At 36.1% G+C, this 18,353-nt stretch overlaps 2 protein-coding genes across 9 annotated transcripts; one reads left to right on the forward strand and one right to left on the reverse strand.

Moving 5' to 3' along the window:
- Window positions 1-804: 804 nt before the first annotated feature.
- On the reverse strand, window positions 805-2,590 carry LOC121249356. The gene is made up of 3 exons (XM_041148068.1): window positions 2,506-2,590; window positions 1,250-1,884; window positions 805-1,095 (listed from the first exon to the last, which is right to left on the reverse strand). Exons 1-3 carry the CDS (start codon window positions 2,588-2,590, stop codon window positions 805-807), a joined length of 1,011 nt encoding a protein of 336 aa, XP_041004002.1.
- Window positions 2,591-5,443: 2,853 nt separating this feature from the next.
- Window positions 5,444-17,382, forward strand: LOC121248873 (ELMO domain-containing protein A-like). Of its 8 annotated transcripts, none has more exons than XM_041147481.1 (10): window positions 5,444-5,871; window positions 7,163-7,265; window positions 8,434-8,553; window positions 8,890-8,958; window positions 9,551-9,666; window positions 10,307-10,361; window positions 10,520-10,640; window positions 15,189-15,236; window positions 15,391-15,485; window positions 16,947-17,382. In XM_041147481.1, exons 3-10 carry the CDS (start codon window positions 8,440-8,442, stop codon window positions 17,046-17,048), a joined length of 720 nt encoding a protein of 239 aa, XP_041003415.1. In that variant the 5' UTR covers window positions 5,444-5,871; window positions 7,163-7,265; window positions 8,434-8,439; the 3' UTR covers window positions 17,049-17,382. The 8 variants fall into 8 exon arrangements, 7 of the variants coding, with proteins under 7 accessions (XP_041003415.1, XP_041003418.1, XP_041003413.1 ...); XM_041147484.1 differs by having other exon boundaries at window positions 5,445-5,871; window positions 8,450-8,553; XM_041147478.1 differs by lacking the exon at window positions 5,444-5,871 and adding an exon at window positions 5,902-6,423 and having other exon boundaries at window positions 8,450-8,553.
- The last annotated feature ends 971 nt before the right edge of the window (window positions 17,383-18,353 follow it).

Raw genomic sequence — 18,353 nt, forward strand, 5'->3', positions numbered from 1 at the left:
GACTCAGAGGTGGGAGTACGAAGGGGGTTTGTGGAAGAGAATTTGATAAGGGGTTTTGTTGTGAAGTAGGGGGCGGGTATTTGGTTAATTAAATATGTGGCTGTAAGTATACACTCAGACCAAAATTTCAGTGGAATGCTGGATTGAAAACGAAGTGCACGGGCAACTTGGAGAAGATGGCGATGCTTATGCTTAACTAATCCATTATGTTGTGGTGTTTCGACACATGATTTTTGATGGAGAATACCTTGATCGGAATAAAAATCAGACATAAAAAACTCAACACCATTGTCACTGCACAAGACTTTTACCCGAGAATTAAATTGAGTAGCAACTAAGTGACAAAAGGATTTAAGACATGGAAATGCATCAGATTTTTTTTGCAAGAGGTAAACCCAAGTGCAACGTGAATAGTCATCGACAATGGTGAGAAAAAAATGACTAGCATCATGTGCAATAATTGAGTGAGGTCCCCAGAAATCACAATTTATAATCTCAAAACAAGCATTTGTATTATGAGTGCTAGAGGAAATGGGTAAGCGAGCCTGTTTGGCAAGGGGACAAACAAAACATGGTAAAGTATTCGTTGTATTCATTTGAGTAATTACATGGGAATCATGGATGAGTTGCATTTGGGAATGGGATGGATGACCCAACCAACAATGCCACAAATCAACAGCACAGTCAAAGGGTTGTACAAAAGCAGAAATGGAATTTTGAGAATGGAAATTCTGTGATAAAGTAATGTCTAAAGGTTGGGGAGCAACCGTGTCGTGTACGAGGTGGTAGAGCCCGTGTGTCATGCTATCCTTCCCAATCGTTATCCAAAGAGAAAGGCCCAGCAGTGGAAGAGGAGTGAGGGTGAGTAGAGATAACCGTCTGGAGATGATTCACAGATGGTGAGCAATTAGAATCCTTACTGTGTAACAAGGCTATGAGATCTTTGTACTGATCCTTCGTCAAAAAACTATTGGAATCGGTTTGATTGCCAGAAACAGGGGAATCAAAGGACACGACATTCCTGCGTGGTTTGTGCATTTTATGCCCTGGAGGGTACCCATGGAGCTTGCAGCTAGCAATGTTCCATGGTGTGGCCTGTCATCTCGCAATGGTTGCAGACTGGAGCAATGGCATTTCCAGATTTAAAACATGTTTGCAAAGTGTGACCAGTAATCTTGTAGTGAGTGCAGTAAGGCTTATCTCTCTTGCCAGAATTGGAAGGTGGGTTAGGGGGTGGTTTTCAAGATACCAGAGCAATAGAATCTGGATGGGGAGTTGAGGAAGTAACCATCTGATGTCGTTCTTGTTGCTGGATGTATGAGAATACCTTGGTGACTAGAGGTAATGGGTCGAGGAGCATTATATGGTCACGTACGTTGGAGTAGGAATCGTTGAGACCCATTAGGAATTGAATCACGCAATCGCGTTGGTAGCGGTCAGAGAGGGTTTTGGTTGAGCCACAAGAACAAACAGGTAGTGGGTCATGGATGGATAGTTCATCCCAAAGGGACTTGAGTTTGCCGTAATAGCCATTCGTGGTATCATCTTCCTGAGACAGATTAGCCAAGGGCTTCTTGAGTTCATAGATTTGTGGTCCATTTTGTGGGGAGAAACGTTCTTGTAACTCAGTCCATATATCATGGGCATTGTCAACAAAGGCTACTGAAGAATGTAGGGGAAGGCTTATAGAAATCTGGATCCAAGATACAACAATATCGTTGCATCTGTCCCAGAGGTCGAAGAGAGGTTCTGTCGGGTTTGAAGGTTGGCTGAGTGTTCCATTGAGAAAACTGATCTTGTTCTTTGTGCGAAGAGCACGTTGGAGTAAACCAGACCAAGTGGAAAAGTTTTCAGCATGGAGAAGGTCAGTGACTAATATGGTTCCTGGGTTATCAGATGTTTCAAGGCGATAAGGGTTTTATGGGTCTACAAGATTGGTGTATTTGTTGGTAGGAGGAGGGGGGGGGGGAAGGATCGTTGGAGGCCATTTTTCACCTCTCTGATACTATGTCAGAGTTGGTTAAAATGGAGCAAGAGAGTTAGCGCTAAATGAAAAGAAGAAGAAAACAGAGCATCACAGGGGTTGGAAATAATTCCTTCAGTTGATTAATTATGTGAAAGTGTGTAAAAAGCTATGTTGTACAGTGTCCTATTTATGGAAGGAATGAAATATTCTATACAAGAATGATAATATATAAATGCCCTTAAATAACCGTATATACTCTTGCTTGCTTATTTGTTATTTTCCTGATTCATTTGGCTGAAGTGTTGAGCAACCTGGCAGCTTGTATATTAGCTGGTAACATTTTTCAAGAGATCAAACATTAACTCCTACGAGCGCGTTCATGCCATTTGAGTTTTGGCCCGTTTGGATAGAGGAACCGCTATACAAACGGGGCCTTGATCTGAAACGAGTAGTACCTCTGTTTTGAGTAGAGTTCTTTGGGGTTGATTTTGGATTTAGTCTAATGGATTTAATATTAATCAAAGTGAACGACATCTTACTGCAAAGCTCATATACAGATGAACTTTTCGTGTCATCTGCGAGGGCGCTTATGCCATGGTTCAGTTTTGATCTAAAACGACTCATGTTTTGAGTGGGATTTTTCCGCTTGCTTTTCATTTGCTTGAATTTCACATAAAGTTTCAAGTGAGCATTTTTACGTCAACCCAACTCCGATCTTGATTTTCGATCTGATTCTCAATATAATAATGATGTTTGTTTTTTCATAAATATACGATCTAATGAATTCAATACAAGTTTAGAAAAAAGAAAAAAGAAAAAAGAATTCAATACAAGCAAAATCATGAACAAAACTTTGCTGCAAGACTCACACTTGATGAAACATTCTTGGCTTCTTTTTATGTGTTTGTGGTGGTGGATCAGGGTGATTGCATCGGGGACGATGCCGGACCCAAGGTCCCTGAAGGCTAGCGACACAACGTTGCTGGAGGTTCCGGTGAAGGTGCCGCACAGCATATTGGTGAGCTTGGCAAGGGACGTTGGTGCAGATTGGGACATAGACTTTCAGTTGGAATTGGGTCTCACCATTGATCTTCCCTTCACTGGAAACTTCACCATTTCTCTCTCTACTAAGGGAGAGATCAAGCTCCCCACCATCTCTGGCATCTTCTAAGTCTCCCGTTTAAGTTTCATATGTATTTCTCTTACCAGTTTGGTTTTGCTCTAGCCTTTGGATGTGATGGTTGTGGAATATAAAACTTCAGTGCAATGCCCCCCCCCCCCCCCCCCCCCCCCCCCCCCCCCCCCCCCCCCCCCCCCCCCCCCCAATTTCAGCTGAATATCCTGATGAACTAAGTAATCCATAAATTCCTTTTCAATTTTTTCTCATTTTTATGTATGGGGATATAATCATGACCAAAATCTCATATGGTTTACATTAACTAGATATCGTCCATTTCAGATGAAATGAAGAGGATTTTCGAGCATAAAAAACCTCACTAAAGGTTTATTTTAAATTGTTGTAACTTTTAAATTTTATTTCTTTTCGTATATATAAAGATATAAACCGATTCAAAATTTTACTCAAAGATACTATCTCAACCTATATATTATTTTGTCAAAATAAACTGTCATATAATGTTTCAAGTTTCTCCACTATAAAATCCTGTCTCTCTCTAGATCTTTCTCCCTCATTTTCTTTCGTTTGTTCCATCAAAACAAATGCACATCAACTACAAATTAGAATAATTCATTCCCGCTTATTTCTCCTCAATTTGTATTTTATGTGAAAACTCATATAATGTGAAGCATGCTCCGCATTGTATATTAATTTTTTAATATTATAAACTGACCCTGAATTAATTTATTGGTAAATTAAATTCTTTTATATAGATGTACAATTTTTAGTCCCTTTTTTATGTATTTATATATTGATAAATTATTAATTAGTTTTAAATTGTTATAATAGTGATTATATATATTGCATGTATAAATATAAATCTATAAAATTCAATATACACAACTGTGCGGGTTATAGGCTCCTAATTGTTAATAATAAATACTAAATTCTTACGATTAAGTTTTGTATTAAAAAAATTATAATATTAAATATATATAATGTCACACGTGTAAATGGTAAATTAGAAAACCGGACCGAAACTGAAAAATCGAAAGTTTTAGGTTTGGTGACAAATCGATCCATATCAATTCTTAAATTTTCAAAACGGTATAAATCAGTTCGATTCTAAAATTTTTCTAAAATCAGATCAAATCGAACTGGTTACAACCCTAAGTATTTGACCAATTTGACATGTTTTTCCGGGTAGTAGGTTGTACTTGCAAAACTATTATATCATTATCGTCGACATATTAAATGATTTTAAGAATGTTTCAAATTGATTAGACTTTTTTGTGGTTATGATTCATATGTTATAGCGCTTTTTTCTCAGATGTTACATCCCGATTCCACGTGAGATCAATCTCAATAATTCATACAGAGTGGTTAAATTATAATGGTAGTCATGGTAAATCTTATATTAACTACTTATAAAAAAAATTTATATTACCTACTTACTAGCTGAAACTGAGCTACTATACTTAAATTCTAGGGAAAATTACTATAAATAAATTAAGAAAAATTGAACAAACAAAATAAATAACAGGAATCGAAATTATTCTATTAACAGTCTTACATCGTAAATTTATTAAAAAAACAAAAAGAAGTATAAATATAAATGTGTGGTATAAAATCACTTAAATCATAATTTTCAGACTCGGATGCAGGTCATCGTATTTATATTACAGTAGTAATATTAGATATTAAGGAGAGATAAATCGTGTTTTTGAGTCGTGTCAAATTATGAATATTCGATTATATAAGTCAATCCGATCCTATCAGTTATGCTAAACGTGTTAAATTTTAAAACTCTAATTCAACTCATTTAGATAACGGATCATGTCGTATCATCTATTTTAATCTGTTTAGCAATTAATTAGAAATGTTTTTGAATTAATTAGAAATTATTAATTAATTATTAATTCAAAAAAATAATAATTAATTACAAATAGGTCAACACGATATGATTTATTTAAATCTATTTCATGTAAATTGGTTGAACATTACATAAACCATATGATCGTATTAACATAATTTAACAAAAAATTTAAAATCTATATTTTAACAAAAAAATATCAATATTTTTCAAATTTTAATATATAATAAAAGTAATCAAATCTTAGAATAACAAATACAAATATAGGAGTAAAATTACAATCTTAATATTAAAAATATAAGTATATTAAAAAATATTAATATTATAACTCGATAATAATAAAATTATAATTTTAAAATAAAATCTAATCGGATTGATTTTGAGTTAAGTAAATTAACTCGATATTGACTTATTTATAAATTATGTTTTAATGAATCAATTCGTTTTAATCCCAACCTATTAATATCAATCCCAAATCTATTAATTTAGTATGGTATTGGAATCGGATTGACGGTCGGAATTCATCACATATTACCACACCACTAATATTGATACGATGAAAACATCACACGCAAATGGCCACGGAAGAAAAAAGAAACATCCCCGAGCGGCGAGCGCTGCAGTTCAGCCTGGTTTATGGGAAAGTGGCTGGTAGCCTGGTTGTCAAGGCCATAGACACAGGGAGACAGAACATGCCCTCAGCATTCTTTTCAAATTCGACCTTCGACCACCATCTTAGCGGTTGTGTTTGTTTGAATGCCAAAATCCCTTCGGAGAAGAAGAAAAATGCCAGTTCACTCTCTCCTCTGTTCTTCTTCTTGTTTCCTGTACCGGTTTTGGTCCCACCATTTTTTGCAAGGGGACCCATCTCATCACCATAGCACCACCACCATTTTTCCTCAGATGCCATAACCGGTACTTTTTCTGCATGACTTTATGTCCAGCATTGCATTATTTCTCTCTCTAACTTTCTTCGTGTGTGTAATTATGGGGATGTTAGTTTTGTCTTGTATGCATATTGATGTTATGTAGGGCATAGACATCCATCACTACTTTTCTGAACTTTACAGTCTTCTTTACGAACTTTTTGCAATATCAAAGCAATGTAAAAGGAGCCATTTAATTGCTCTTTTAGTTTTTTCCTTTAAAGCACAAAAAGAATTAATCTTTATGACTTCATGCCTGTATCTAGGCCACTACTCTATTTTATGACTATCTCTCTCTTGTGATGGGTGGAGGGGAAGAACGAGGGAGAGAGAGGGAACTGAAATGATGGGAGTTGAAAAATAGGATGAGAGCATGATTTGGGTGCAATGATATGTCACCCATTTATTCAAAAACATATTTGTCTTTATTCATTTTGCTTTCGGTTAAAATGGGTGAAAGAATTTCATTGTTAGTTTTGGTCCCCTCATGAGATTAAGGAGGCGTAGACAATGCTTTCCTTCTTGCTCTTCTCTCCACAGAGTAAATCTCATCCTTCCTCTTTCGCTCTCTCCATCCCTCCCCCCTCCCTCTCCTCCCATGTTTAAGTTTTAGAAGTCTCTTAGAGTGATCATTTTCCTTAAATAAGCCTTTGTTACTAATTTCACTAAGTAATCCTCTTGTGCTCTCTTATTAAAATGAGTCTGAATTACAATAATCAGCTTTGCAATTGTTTGTTTCTTGCATTTCTGCTTATAATACAAATGGGGTTTTCTTGCTTATAATACGTTTTTCGTATAGAGTTTTTGAGGAATCCCTTACTGCACACAATCTCTGTTTTGCCAATTTAACGTATCTGTCCTTGTGATGAAAGGATGGATACCGATGGAAAGCTGTATTTCCTTCTGAAGTTGCTTATTTTTTCTGCCTTTAATAACAATTCGGTTTGTCTCATTTTGCATCTACTTCATCTTGGAATTTACTTTTGAGTTTTCTTGTTTCTTTTCAATGGTAGTTTTGAGTTGCGTTTTTTTTTTTTTTTTTTTCATGAAGTAAATTTAAGACTCTAAATTTATATGTTTCCAAACCTTTCCATAAGAAAATTACAATTTTACTCTTCATACTATTTGGGTAATAATTGTTAAATTTTGGCAAATTTAAATGATGAAATCTCAATTCACCGTACAAGAGCTGTCTGTAAGTTGAGCAGCTCACTCTTTTGTGTCTAGTATTACGTACGTATATAACTTACACTAAAGGTACTTTCACAATTCGAATGTAGGTTGACGAGGATGAAATTTACTGGAGACAGAAGAAGGGTGATGAAGAGTTGGAATGGTCGCATAGTTCTGCTCATATAATAACTCAGCTGACTCAATGTTTTGGTGAGTGGGGGATTCCAGTACTCTCCTGTTGTTGTTCTATAGAAGTCAATGAATTAGTATCTATAATTTGCTTCAATCCAATGTCATGGAAGTTAGGCATTTAATGATGCCTACATTTTATTTTCGGTACATGGTCAACTCCAATATGTAAGGGTTTAAATCACCAAGATGGTATGCAACTTTAAAGTGATTCTTTCCTGGTAGTACGTATGGTGGCTTGATATCTTGACCTCATGCATTGTGGGCTCTTGGAATGGGATGCCATTAGATAAGCAGGCTTTTGGCATTCAATGTGAAGTTAAGTCAAAGATGATAATATTTCTTTCAAAATACTACTTATCAAAAAAAAAAAAAAAAAAATATTTCTTTGAAAATACTAATTGAGCAACATAGTAATGGTAGCCCAATTAACTTTTGCCAGAATAGTCCTTGATTGGTAATCAAATTTGTCAGAGAAAAGCATATGGGTTCTTTTTAGCTTTTTTCCATCACTTTGGTCAACTTCGAAGCCCAAAAATTAGGATATCTCTATTTTAAATTTCTGCCAAGAATGTGTTTAACATAACCTCTGTCATCCCATTAAATTTATCTCTCCTTCATGGAAAACCTATTTCTTGATTCTATGAAGCAGTATAACTATGGCTTATTAAGTTTCAGGAATGTTATTGATGATCTAACTTGTAGAAATAGTTTCAATTTCAGGGTGTTCTTGATAATTCAACACTCATAATACGGATGCAATTGTAGGCATGATTGGGTCTAAATTGTTTCACAAATGTTCTTGGCAAACCAATTTCAGTTTTAGGTGGCACGAAAACTAAACTTAGTTTCTTTTTATGACTCTTTGGTTATACCTGCCTGTTGTTTGGTGGGCTTATGGGTCGGGGTTACCTCTGTTGTGTACCTGCTTCTCCGAGGGGCTTATTTTCTACTTTAGCAAACCACTTGCTCTTTTTTTTTCATAGTTTTCTTGCATAGTTAAATTTAATACACTGCATATCTGTTCTTCTGCACCCTGGCTTATAGTTTATAGCTTGGAACTATAGCATGTCAAGTTACTAATTTTAGGGCCCTGTCACCACATTTTTATTGAATTATTGACATTATAGTACGTGATATTGATCTATATCATTCCATTTGACAATAATTCTCTTCTTTTACTGATCAGCATTTGATGGTTGTAGCTAATGCTATGGTTGGACCACGATCATGGGTAGGAGGACTCTTTAACCGCTCCAGCAACAAACGTAATGAGAAGTTTATTGACTACCCATTGTGTCCTCTTCAGGTAAATGGGAGGGTTACTGGATTACGTCATTGCATTCTGTGAGTAGGCAGCCTTTGCTTCTAATCTTGAGTATTAACAAAGAAGACACTCCCATCTATCTCACCCTTAACCCTGCCTTGGTGAGGTTCGATGTTTCAAAAAATGTGTCTCGTCTCTTGATATGGAATTGCATATTATTTTGGCATTTCTTGCATGATTTCTGTCTCTACTTCTTGACTTTTGCTGTCCTTTCGTGATTGCTTTAAAATGAAGAAATCACTTTGAAAGAACTGCTGAATTGGTTTAGCTTCACTAGACTAACTGTAGTCCTGCCCCCCATTTTTAAATTGTTACCAGGAACAAAGACTTCAGAGGCTCCAGGAACGATTACAAGTACCATTTGAGGAGACTTGGCCTGATCATCAAGTATTTCCTTCATGCTGGGGCTGTTTCTGTTTCTTATTAACATCTTCTTCTTCTTCTGCTTCTTCTGTTTGTATCAGTTCAATGAATGTGAGCTACAAGTAACTCAGATGAGATTGTTACCATTTGCTTTTGTAATACTCCTCTCTGGTCTGCCAACTATTTTTTTTTAAGAGGAAGAGACCCCATAAATTTTATTTATAAATCCTCAATTCTGGCGGAGGAAGGTCTGCCAACTAGAAACTTAACTTTCATAGCCAAAGCTCCTCCCTTCCCCTCGTTTTCTTGATTTACTGTTTCAAGCACTAGGTTTACAATTCAATCACAGAGGACATAGAATTAGCAAATCAATATCTTGTTTGCATAATTCTAGCTAAAATCACTTCACATTCCCATATCTGCATATTCTGTCTTCTCACATACTTTGAAGTTTTATCTTATGTTTTTAACACTGTTCAACGCTACTTCAATGATCTCATTGTTCCTTATGACAGAAACCCATCAGAGCACTGTGGCATGCTGCCTTTTTATCATCTTTTGTTTTTATCACTGTTCAAATCTACTTCAACGATCTCATTATTCCTTCTCATAACAGGAAGCCCTCAGAGCATTGTGGCATGCTGCCTTTCCAAATATTGCTTTCAAAGGTTTAATTTCTGAGCAATGGAAAGAGATGGGGTGGCAAGGTCCTAATCCATCAACTGACTTTAGGTAGGGTTATTTCACTTTAGATGGTAGGTTGTATTTCATTTAGCTGGTCATTTTTCCATCCGTTGCTGATAAAGAAACTGTTAAGCTCATAAAGTGTCTTCAAAGTCATGAAAGAAGGAATGAAATGCTACTATTTATGTTTAGAATAGGTGGTATCTTACATAGCATGAATGCCTACATGAAAATTGGTCAACTCTATTGTGTTTCTAAGTAGCACTGAAAAGAGTACATTCAATTACTTGCTGCTGTTGGGACGTTTGATTGAGATTTATCTCCTTTTTTTAGTACTTTAAGCCACAATATGTTTTGCATCTTCTACTATCAACAACGGTATTGCCTTTAAAATCCATGTGGTTTTGCTGGAGACATAAAAAACATCTTGATATGTAGATCTAGGTTGTATTGATGTCGGATAAGAACTTATCCAAAAAAAATAAAAAAGATGATGAGTACTATAAGAGATGGAGTAAATATATGAAACAATATGAAAATGTTGCTGGTTCCCTGTGGTGTCTTTTAACTATATATATTAAGTTTAGCTGAATTGATAAATATATGTATAAGAAATATATGACAGTAGCTCTCGGTTTTTTCCTTGTTCTTAATGTTCTTTTGGCTCATAGTGACGTGCTCTCCTTAGGGGTTGCGGTCTTATTTCCCTTGAGAATTTGCTGTTTTTTTCCAGGACTTATCCGGTATGCCTCCTATTCTATTATTTCCATTGAAAATTATACGAAGTTCTACCTGTTGTTTCTCTCCTCTTGTGCATTCTCTCTGTTTCATTTTAGTTTCTAAAGTCTTTTTTTGCACTAAATATGAGTTATCGCTAATCATACAAAACATCCAAATGAAGGCATCTTTCCGTAGGTTATTGTTCAAGCAAGGAGGGAAGCGAGCTGCTTGGGAATACCCATTTGCTGTTGCTGGCATCAATGTATCATTTATGCTAATTCAGATGTTGGATCTAAGCTCAGGTTTGTAGACAAATTTGATCATCATTTGATATCATTCTGTCATTTTGTCCATGAAAACTGCGCCCATATGGATACAACATGAAAGCAAACAAAAACAAAATCTATATTCTTTCATTCATTTTAATTGATGATGACATTCGGTCTAATGATATAGATTTTGGACATTCATATCATCATGTCTTTTTTTTTTTTTTTTTTTTTTTTTTTTTTTTTTTTTTGTCTTGAGTTCATTATATGAATTTGTATGTTCTGTTGTTTGGGTGAAGAACTTGTGTCAGTGACACTACCAATTTAAAATCAATATTATGCAAATGTTTGATTAATCTCTTCACAAGTATTCATATCATAGTTTTAAATTCCGTTATGTTCTGGCCGAGATTTTCCATTTCAGTGTTGTACCTGGTATATTATAATTCCCATTCCATTTCGTTCCAAATTTCCCGCCTACCCCTGCCATTCAGGTTAGAATTTGCATTTTGGACTACATTCTATTCCAGACTGTTTTAATGAAAATTTTGTAATTTTCTTGAGTTTAGATGGCATTTTTGTAAATTTCAAATATAGATGACATTCATGTAATTTTAAAATCTCAAAGGAATTTATATCATTTTAATTTCCCTGTAACTTTAAATATGTCCTTTCATTCTCTTTTTTTAAATCTCATTATTTTTAATAATTTATCAATTATTTTATATTTGTTCTTTTTTTTTTTTTTTTTCTTTTTTTGTCTCAACTCAAGATTGTATTTTTTAAATATTAGCTTTTAGCACCAATATCTCTACCTTTTCTGTTTAATGTTTTCTACTCATATTCATTTTATAAATCTTTAATTATTCCATATACACACACGAACATGATACACACTTACGTATACAAGTATTTATTTTATTAATTATCAGTTTATATATATATATATTTATATATAGCTAATCCCGAAACGGTATGCCAAAATGCACCGGTACTGAAATATTACATTCTAATGCTTAAATTGGAATGATCACGGGAATGGAATTTAAAAAATTAATTCCTAAAACCATTGGACCAAAAAAGTATTTATCAAAATTTTCAATTATGGTGGCATCCAAAACTGGTTCAGTATTTTAACTTCATGCTTCCTTTAATAGCAATCTACAGCTGCATCATGTTTGAGTGCAGCTTCAAAATGGGATAGGAAGTTAAGGAGATTAACATGTTCTGTTAATTATGATTCAAAAGAAGGAAGTGTTAGTTGTGATAGATCCAAGGGTCAATCTGTTTTTATGAAGCCAAAAATCCTATCTTGGAATGTTCGGGGCTGAATGATCTTAACAAACGTCTTCGTATAAAGAATTTGTTAAAGAGTGTGGAAGGCTGATATTGTATGTTTGCAGGAAACTAAGTTGTGTTGCGTGGATAGAAGTCTTACCAGAAGTTTGTGGGGGGCTGTCTGTATGTGGGATGGGCTTTTCTTGCTTCAAATGGGGCATCGGGTGATGTGTTGGTGATGTGGGATAGGAGGGTAGTGGAGAATTTGGAGGAATGTCTAGGGGAGTTTTCGGTAGCCTGTCATTTTAGAAATTTAGATGATGGTTTTGAATGGGCTTTTGCTGAGATTTATGGCACAGCGGTAGAAGACTGTTGTGGGAAGAGCTTGCCGGTTTTATTAGTTGGTGGGATGTGCTTTGGTGTGTTGGAGGGGATTTCAACGTCACTCGTTTTCTGAGTGAGAGATCTTCGGATTCTGGTTTTATCTTGGCGATGAGGGAGTTTTCTGAATTCATTTTTGAGGCTGATTTTGTTGACTTAACTCTTGCGGGGGTGCCTTTACGTGGTCTAATAATAGGAATTGGTCCTGTTTGTATAGGTTTTTGGTGTCTCCTTTGTGGGAATCTCATTTCCCTGAGGAATGCTAGAAGCGTTTGTCTAGAATTTGTTCGCACCATTTCCCTATGCTTTTGGATTGTGGCGGTATTCATGGAAGTCGTAGATATTTTAAGTTTGAAAATATGTGGCTGTTGACTGATGCTTTCAAAGATATGATGAAACAACAATGGATTTCCTATCAATTGTGTGGTACCCCTAGTTTCATATTGGCTGGTAAGTTAAAGGCTTTGAAAAGGGATTTGAAGGACTGGAATGAACAAGTCTTTGCGAATGTGGATAGACGTATGGAGTCTCTTATTCATGGATGCTGAAATCAAGGGCCCTAAGGTTAAAAGAAGGGGATAAATGTACAAAGTTTTTTCACAGGGTGGCAAACTCCCATTGGAGAAACAATGCTATTGAATTGATTGAGGTTGATGGTGCTGTTTTTTCTGATCAGTCTGACATTAACGAGCATATTTGCCCTTTCTATGAGAATCTTCTTCCAGAGCAGCATGATTGGAGGCCAAAACTGGATAGTTTAGAGTTCGATACTATTGATCCTCTGAGCACATGGCATGAGCGACCTCGAAGTTCTTACTGTGGTAAGAGAGATGGTCAGAGTTAAGACTCCTGGTCCAGATGGTTTTACTATGGCTTTCTTTCAGGATTGTTGGGACATTGTGCAGGAGGATGTGATGAAAGTGTTTCATGACTTATTCTCTTTTGGTAAGTTGGAAAAGAGTCTAAATGCTACTTTTATTACACTTATCCCAAAAAGGACGGGAGCTTCTGATGTGAAGAATTTTCTTCCCATTAGTATAGTTAATGGGGTCTATAATATAATTTCTAAAGTGTTGGCCAATCGATTGAGTAATGTCAAGGAGATGTATTTTGAAATTGCAGAATGTGTTTGTTAGATTGAGTCAAATTCTGGATTCTGTATTAATTGCAAATGAATGTCTGGATAGTAGAATTAAATCGGGTGAGCCGGGTATTTTATGTAAGCTTGATATGGAGAAGGCTTATGACGATGTCAATTGGAATTTTCTGTTTTCTCTTTTGGGGAAATTGGTTTTGGGGGGAGGTGGGTGGTTGGATCAAACATTGTGTTTTGACAGCTCGTTTCTTAGTTTTAGTGAATGGTTCTCCTAAGGTGGTTTTTAATAGTTCCAGTGGTTTGAGACAACGGGACCCGTTGTCTCCTTTTCTTTCTTTCATCATGATGGATGCTCTTCTTCGTATGTTGGGGGTTGTGGTTGGCAGTGGTTTGTTGTGAGGTTTCATGGTAGGAGGGTCTCAAGAAGGCCAGATTAGGCCTTAAGGTAAATCTAGGAAAGTCCAAGCTGATACCAATGGGTCAGGTGAGAAATATGAGTAGGTTGGCAAGTATTCTGGATTGTCAGGTTTCCTCTTTGCTGATTAGTTACCCTGGGCTTCCTTTGGGGCTACGTTCAAGGCCAATATAGTTTGGGATGGGGTGTTGGAGAAGGTAGAGAGAAGGTTGGTAGGTTGGAAGAGGTTGTATTTGTCAAAAGGGGGAAAAATCACCCTTATTAGAAGTACATTGTCTAACCTTCATAATATTTTCTATCTTTATTTCTCATTCCAACTGGTGTGGAAAAACGGTTGGAGAAGTTATTTTGAGACTTTTTGCAGGGAGGTATAGGGGAGGAAGCTAAGTCTCATTTGGTTAGTTGGGATAAGATTTGTACTCCTTTGTCGTTTGGTGGGTTGGGGTTACAGAAGTTGAGTCTCTTTAATAAAGCATTATTAGGGAAGTGGTTGTGGAGATATCATCGGGAGGGTGATTCTTTGTGGAGAGCTGTGATTGATTCTAAATAGGGGAGTGTTGGGGGGCTGGTGTTTTAGGGAGCTATGAGGTACTTATGGTGTGGGGGTATGGAAAAATATTAGGAGAGTTTGGGATGCTTTTGTAAAACATGTGATCTTTGTGGTTGGGGACGGCTACAGAGTTCGTTTTAGGCATGATCCATGATGTGGTGGTAGGGCTCTTTGTGCTATTTTTCCAGATCTTTTTCGTATTTCTCAGATTCTGGGTGCTTCTATAGCTGAGTTTTTTATTGTTCTAGTGGCTCTTCTCATTGGAATGCTCTTTCTTCTAGAGCTGTGGATGATTGGGAAATGGGGGCTATTTCTGAACTGTCTGGTTTATTGTATGCTACTCAGCATGGGTGGGGTATGAGGGATAAGATGGTATGGATGCATACTGGTAACAAGTTTTCAGTTTGTTCTTGGTATGAGATGCCGTCTAGGCCAAATGGGGTTCATTCTTTTCCTTGGAAGAATAGTTGGAAGAGTAAGGTGCCATCAAAGGTTGCAGTCTTCAGCTGGCTTGCTTCTTTAGGGAAGATTTTGACATTTGGATAATCTCAGGAAGCGTGGATTAATTGTTTTGGACACCAACTAGTGTCTATGATTTTCTTATTTCTTTTTCGAGTTCCTGACTTGTAATAGGTTCAGTTTTTGTATACTTCTTGTGTACTTGGCTTTGCCTTCTTACTTGTCTCGATAAAATTTTCTTACTCAAAAAAAAAAAAAAAAAAAAAAACAAAAGTTTCAGTGCATTCATTTTTTTATGACCACAAGATCTTGGGAAATTAAGATGCAAATGTTATTTACGCATAAAAAAAAAAAAAAAGATGCAAGTGTTATTTAATGATCATCTTCTGGTCTCTTGTGCAGTAAAACCACGATGTCTTCCAGGAATTAATTTCATTAAATTATTAGGAGGTAATCTACTACAGCTCAGTTTAGGTGAATTCAGAGGTCCTACAAAATGGAAAAAGTCTGCTTTCAAGTTTTTAACTCCTACGTGTTGTCTTTTTATATTTTATTTTTCCAAATGAGTTACACTCATGACTTACTTGCATGTCCTTTATCACAGACGATGAAGAAGCCTTTGATGAATTATATTGTATTGCATTTGAAATGATGGATGCTCAATGGCTTGCAATGAATGCTTCCTACATGGACTTCAATGTATAATCTCTCCCTCTCTCTCTCAAAGTCATGGCAAACAGTTTAAAATACTTCTCCTTAGATTTTCAGAAAAGATAGAATAAGAATTCCCAAGTGCTCTTTTCTTTCATGTGTTTTATTGGGATACTAAAAGCACAAGGTCCCACTACTTATTTTTTTATTCATTTCAATTTGCCCCCCAAATTATCACCCGTTTTTCAAATGGCACCTAAAACTATGGAAACAAACAATTGGATACCATAAACTACCAAATTATTTCAATTTGCACCCTCCATCCAACTAACCCGTTACTTCTAACAAAACCCTAGACATGTGACTTGCACATGCATAGGGTTCCGTTCCTTGTGAAAGTCTAGAGTACTTTTGGTGGAGATGCTTTTGCTCTTAATAGAAAGAACTTAAACAAAAATTACGTTGTTTCCCATGCTACTTCATTGCAGAAATGACATACCCTGGGATCTAAAACTCAAATGAAATAGAAGAATGAAACCATTTTCTGCTAAGTTCTGAATTTCTTTGTGTTTGCCCCTTTTTAACTCATTAAAACTGGAACCGAGCAGCTTTGATCTCTGCTGTGGCAGTATAGTTGGTTTCTTTCTCAATCAATGATTGATAATGAGAAGAGATATGAAGTCCTATGTCTTTTTGAAGCAGCCTCTCCACATAGGGTATCTTGGGCTTTTTTCAGACGGACCCCTAGACACGTGTGCATCATGCGTTTATGGGTCGGTCAAAGCTAACAAATCAGTTGGATGGAGTGTGCAATTTAAAAGAAAATGGTAGTATGGGTTATTCATTGTTTGTTTTGATAAATAGGATGCAATTTGAAAAAGAGTGATAGTTTGGGTGTGCAACACGAAATTAGCCCTTTTTTTTTCATATTGCTCTGGGAACCACAAATGTAGTTGCCTGTTGCTTACTAAGTGGCCCATTTCCTACCGTGAAAAATGCTATTCATCATCATCTTATCATTTGTTTACATAGCCTTGAATCATTGGTAGATAAGTGAAAAATAACCAATAGTTTTCCAATCATTTGATGTCTCATCAAGGGATGATGACAGGATTATGGATGAATATAATCTCTCTTCCTGCTCTATAGAAACACAGCTTCCTTGTCTATACAACATTATGCAAGAGGGTTTGATAACATCACCTAGAGCATGCATCTCCAGGGGTACAGTAAAAGGAAAATAAAGGACAAAAGGGATAAGTAGGTGAACATTTGGATTGTTGTAGAATCATGTCCACCACAAGATTGGTATCCCCTCATTGCTTGTACACTTTCATGAATTTCACAATTAAAGTGATGCCTCCTACTCTTGCTTTGCTTTTTCCTGGTAACTTGCTTCTGAGGAATAGTTATACTCAATGACTTGTCCTGGAACACTGACTCGTTTCTTTTTTTTTTTTTTGCCTGGCGATCCAGCGCACTGCTAATTTGTTGTTTCCACTTCTTTAGGAGGTATTACAAGTAACAAGGACCCAGTTGGAAAGAGAGCTTTCTTTAGAAGACATTAACAGGATACAAGATCTTCCAGCATACAATTTGCTGTACCAGTGACAATGCGTCTCAGCTCATCAAAAGAAACAAAAGCATTGTGTAAACATGGCCATACAGGTTTATTAGGAATGCAGATATCAGCAAGACATTTGTACACTAAATGGACTTCAAATGAGCTGGTACTAGTTGAGGATAGATTTATAATGAACTTTCTAACTCTGTAAACTATAACATTTTTTTCTTTTTCTTTTTCTAGAAAACATGCCAGAAAATTAGGGTGGCAAGATGCGGAAATTGACATAGATTGAGAGAGTCAACCTATTTTATCAACGAACTTGGCCTTCGTGATTGCTAAATTTTATAGGCTATCAATGCACAAGAGATGATACTCTAATTTACCGTCTCAGGAGAGTACTGTAACAATCATTTCTCTTTTTTTTTATCTGATATTGGTAAGTTTGCATGTTTGTCATATATTGAGGTAAAACGTTGAACGCCAAGCTGTCAACGTTTAAGATTTTGGTTGAAAAGATTGAATCCCACCTTCAAGTGGACTATTTCATGAATCTGAAACAAGTGGACTATTATTATTGTTTTGAAGGCAAGATTTGCTAGGATGTGGATCAACCAGAGTACAAAAGTAGGGGTAGAGCCCTACGATCATCCCTGAAAAATAAACCATTAAAAAGAATTATTGCTCCTGCAACTTAACTACCATTTCATATTAAAAAATTATTATTTTTACTTTAATTCAGAAAATATTGTCCTTATAACGATTCAAAGTACAAAAAAAATATTTTTTTAATGCTTAACTGTAATTGGATTTCCACATCGTTGGGCCTAAGTTCGTTTAATAGGTGAGGAAAGGGCTGCAGGCGACTGAAGACGTGGTCACGAGAGATCTACATGCATTAAGGCAACTAAGGGATAAGCTTAATCAAACGCACCATGCATGGAAATAATAATAGTCCATAATCATATCCGAAATCATCACCGGACAATCTTCCTATAATCAACTGTCACGAAGGTAAATCTGGGCGAGATACTCACACCAGATTGACCCTATTAACGGCTGAATCATACTCCAAAAGGAATCATACTTGCACTGGATCGACCCTCATTCTTTATAAATACGTCATCAAGTACGCTTTGAAGACTCTCTAAGATCTGAATTCTCAACAGCCATACCATCTTTTTCACTTCACCATCGGAGGTTTCTCCCAATCGGGTCCTCGGGCCTCTGTTCTGATTGTAGATTATTGAGCACATGGAAGGCATGGTCGGAAATTGCACCAACAGCTTGGGGCCATTTTTGGCAATGAAAAGTAAAAAAATCAATTTGTTGTTGAAGTAAGATCCAAATGC

The sequence above is a fragment of the Juglans microcarpa x Juglans regia genome, chromosome 2D (assembly GCF_004785595.1).
Source record: "Juglans microcarpa x Juglans regia isolate MS1-56 chromosome 2D, Jm3101_v1.0, whole genome shotgun sequence".
Classification (NCBI taxonomy): domain Eukaryota; kingdom Viridiplantae; phylum Streptophyta; class Magnoliopsida; order Fagales; family Juglandaceae; genus Juglans; species Juglans microcarpa x Juglans regia.